The sequence below is a fragment of the Bos mutus genome, chromosome X, assembly GCF_027580195.1.
Source record: "Bos mutus isolate GX-2022 chromosome X, NWIPB_WYAK_1.1, whole genome shotgun sequence".
NCBI lineage: Eukaryota > Metazoa > Chordata > Mammalia > Artiodactyla > Bovidae > Bos > Bos mutus.
The window spans coordinates 96,713,185-96,717,327 of record NC_091646.1 but is presented as its reverse complement, the minus strand read 5'-3'; the positions used below and the strand labels follow the sequence as shown (position 1 = coordinate 96,717,327).

The following is a 4,143-nucleotide window of genomic DNA, read 5'->3' as shown; positions in this document are numbered from 1 at the left end:
ATCCCTGGTGGGTTCGTATCATTCATGATTCCATCTAGGAAATAGGAGAGAGAATGTCAGTTGAACTCAGCTAAGAACATTGGCATAAGAGCCACACGGTCTTTAGTCTATCTGCTGGTAGAAGTGGGGCAGTTTCTGCAACAGACATTAGCCATGATATACCTCACGCCAAGGGAAGGTCCTAGGGAGGTTAGAAAATATAAAGTAGCTCCTGAAGACTTCCCACATACCTGCTAATTGATGTTCTCTCCCATGTGGTGGATACTGGATGTATGAAGTTCAACTTCTGGTTGTTGATTCCATTACAAAGGCTACTTTCAGAGTTTTTCTTTTATGCATCCTACTATGTACAGCAAGGAGAAAGCACATTCCCCAGTCTCTTAAGGCCTCTCTCTAGTGTAAGGTTCTGGTGCTAAAAGAAAAAAATAAACACAGGCAAAGGAACACCAAAACTGCTACACCGTGAGACCTTTCTTCACTTGAACTTTCACTGGCCAGAGGTGGGAGAGTCTTCTTTAGGCTCTCCCCCATTTGCTGAATGCCTAAGGCCTTGCTCCTGTGTGACTTCTCTCGAGTTAACCAAGACTGGTATCAGCAACACATTTCCTACAACGTGTTGTCTTCTCAGGCTTTCTATGGTGTGACTTTTCTTGTGGAGACTAAGGTGGGACTTACAGATGTATGTTTTTCCGCATTCATCGCACACAAAAGGCCTTATTCCAGTATGAAGCCTTTTGTGTATTTTAACATAGCAACTGCGTGTAAAGGATTTCCCGCATACATCACACTGACATAACCTCTCTCTAGTGTGGACTTCCTGGTGATTATTAAATGTGTCTCTACAGTCGAAGACTCTCCCACATGTGTTGCATTCATAGGACCTTTCTCGTACGTAGATTTCCTGCTGCTGGACACATTCTTCCTGATGGCTACAAGCTCCCTCGCTTCCACTGTATGGGTGATCCCTTTGTCCAGTGGGAAAGGTCTCCTTACACTCAGCACTCGTGCCCGGATTCTCCCCATTTTGAGTGCCACGGTGCTGCACAACTCCAGAACTGGCTGAGATGTCTTCCTCACCCTTCTCACAGGTACAGGCCGTCCCTGACTCGTGGCATCTGTGGCAATTCACAGAGGAGGCCTGGTCCCTTTCCCTTCTAGTGACTGCCTCTCCACTCTGCCACCTCTGCATCTCGTCAAGGCTTACACCGAGTGGGAAAACTCTTCCACATGATCCACACGTATACGGCTGCTCCTCAGAAGAGGTTTCCAGCTGCCCAGCCGGCTGAAAAACGCCATTGAAGACTGGATTACACGTGTCGCATAGGGGGCTCTTTTGGATGGAAGGCGCCACCTGCAGACTTCGCACATCTGATATTTTTATAGAAACAGAAGAGTCATCTCTAGCCTCCACACTGTGGCCAGGACTAGGGACAGGGCTTTCCTGGCTTACCTCTGCCACTGCCGCAGCTATGCCTATCCTGGCAGGAACCTCGGGTGCGCTCTCTGGCTCTGGTGGAGAAATTAAACGATATCTGGAACTTTCAAGTCCCACTGACATTACCAGTGAAAAGTTGTTCACCATCGTTTTATGGTACAGGCGTTTTTGACTCTCAGTGAGCAGGTCCCACTCCTCTCTGGTAAAGTGTATGAATACATCCTCAAACGTCACAATGCTTCTGAGGGAGTCCGTGTGTGGTGTGGCGTCCGCCATTGTCAAAGTACCAAAGCACTGAGTGGGCAAGCCTGAGTAGGCGCCAGGGAACAGGCACGGTCGTCTGCCTCACTGGCAGGGGTACGGAGTCTCACTTAACACTAACCTGGGAGTGGGGCAGCACAGAGTCTGCAAAGCACAGAGGTAAATCCGGATTGTGGAGGTAGGTCCCAGTCACAAAATGGTCCTCTGCTCGGTGTGGTGCGGAGGCGCCGGCAGAGACGTAGCTTCCGTCCTGCACTTCCCAGTCAACAGGAACTAAAAACGAGGGTGTGCAAATGCCTTGAGGCTGGAAGTCCCGCCCAGACGCCCTCGTAAAGATATGTTTTTCCTAGTCCGGGAGTGGCTAACTTCCTTCTATTGGAGAGCGGAAAGAAGGCTTCTGCTGTGAAGGTGACTTGAAGCAGTTTTAAAATTCATAGTTCTCAGCTTCGTTTACGTCCATCCAGGTGCCTCCATTTCAAATGTGATGGTCTTGTTTTCAGCCCTTCCTGCACTCGAAAATGTGTTGATATTACGAATTAACTTTTTTTTTTTTTACACGTACATTGCTATACAATGTTACCATTAAATGTATGTGTGTGTGTAGCTTGTATTTAGGCACTTTTGAATTCTCGCTTTAGTTCTAATTGTTGGTTGATTATCTTGAGTTGGTTATATAGATGATCAGATCCTTGGCAAGTAATATTTCATTTCACAGTTTACAGCTTTTGTGTCCATTCTCCTCTTTTTTCTCTGGTTTTATTGCAGTGGCTAGAACCTTGAGGACAATGCCGATGAGCAGTGGCGATAAGAGATAACTTTTTAAATTTCCGAATTGAATGTACATTATTCTATACTGTGCATGTTATACTGTACCTATATTTGATATAGGTGTATGCTATATATTTATGAAAGTTCTTTTAATCATGCGTGATTGCTGGATATCATTCAGTAGTGCCCTGCTGTGCTTAGTCGCTTAGTCTCACAGTTGTGTCTGACTCTCTGTGACCCCATGGAGTGTAGCCTGCCAGGCTCTTCTGTCCATGGGATTCTCCAGGCAAGAATACTGGAGTGGGTTGCCATGCCCTCCTCCAGGGGATCTTTCTGACCCAGGGATCAAACTAGGGTCTTCCTCATTGGAGGCAGATTCTTTACCATCTGAGTCACCATTCATTTAGACAGATTATTTTGGTGGATTCACCTTGTTGGTAAATTTTCTTTAATTGTGCTATCCTTGCAGTTTTGAGATTAAACCATTGGAAATGATGTAATTATTATTTGTTGATTATGATTTGCCAATACTCTATTTAGAATTCTTGCTTCTCTCTCTCTATATATATAAAACTGTGTTTAATATACCTTTTCACTTTCTTGTGCTTTTCTGCCTAAGGGGTCACAATCATTGCTAAACTCAGAAAATTAGGAATTATCTAGTTTCTCTTCTATATTTTGAAACAAGCTTTATACATTTGACATAAGCTTTAAAAAAAGGTTTAGTAGGTAGGTCTCATGGGCTTCCCAGGTGGCATTAGAGGTAAAGAACCCACCTGCCAGTGCAGGAGACATAAAACATATGGGTTTGATCCCTGGGTTGCGAAGATCCCCTGGAGGAGAGCATGGCAACCCACTCCAGTATTCTTGCCTGGAGCATCCCATGGACAGTGGAGCCTGGTGGGCTGCAGTCCATGGGGTGAAAAACAGTCAGACATGACTGAGTATGAAAGTGTGTGTGTGTGTGTGTGTGAGAGAGAGAGAGAGAGAGAGAGACCATGGAGGTAATAAGAGTGGTGAGGTTTGTTCTTGAGGAGCTGCCTTTCTTTTTCAAGGAAACTGCCTCTGTGAAGTCATTACAGATACTTTTTTCCTTTTTTTGCTTCAAATAAGCTTTATTTTTAATAGACAGAACCTGGAAATGACCTAAATGTTCGTTAATCATTGATGGATAAACAACTGTATAACATTCACAAAGAGGGAAATAATATTCAGCAGCAAAAAGGAATAACATATGGATAGTCCCCCAAACAGTAAATAATAATGAAACAATTATGGTTTCTGATAGAAGGTAGGGGGGAAAAACCAAAACTCATACTGATTACATTTATATAAAATTCTAGATAAAGCAAACTAACAAATTATGAAATAAAACAAATCAATAGTTGCATGTGCATTAGGGAGGGTTAGAGGAAGAGATCATTAAGGAGCATGAGAAAACTTTTGTGGGTAATGATGTGTTCATTACCTTAACTGGTCTTACAATTTAAGTAAGTGCAGTTTATTCTGTTTCAATTATAAACGAATAAAGCTGTTAAGAGATAAGATGGTTCTACATAAAAATCTGGATCTCGCATTTCTTTGGGAAAACCAACCAACCGTATATGTGTGCAGCAAGCAGTTCCAAGGTGAGGTGATGTTGAGGCTGGTGAAATCCATTTCACCTAGCTCACCTGGAG

At 43.7% G+C, this 4,143-nt stretch overlaps 1 protein-coding gene across 1 annotated transcript; it reads right to left on the bottom strand.

Moving 5' to 3' along the window:
* Positions 1 to 487: 487 nt before the first annotated feature.
* Positions 488 to 1,711, bottom strand: LOC102271692 (zinc finger protein 671). The gene has a single exon (XM_005911030.1). The coding sequence runs from the start codon at positions 1,709 to 1,711 to the stop codon at positions 488 to 490; it is 1,224 nt and encodes a 407-aa protein (XP_005911092.1).
* Between the last annotated feature and the right edge of the window lie 2,432 nt (positions 1,712 to 4,143).

Bases quoted from the DNA above. Each gene is read 5' to 3' on its own strand.
- LOC102271692 (XM_005911030.1), bottom strand. From the start codon at position 1,711: ATGGCGGACGCCACACCACACACGGACTCCCTCAGAAGCATTGTGACG.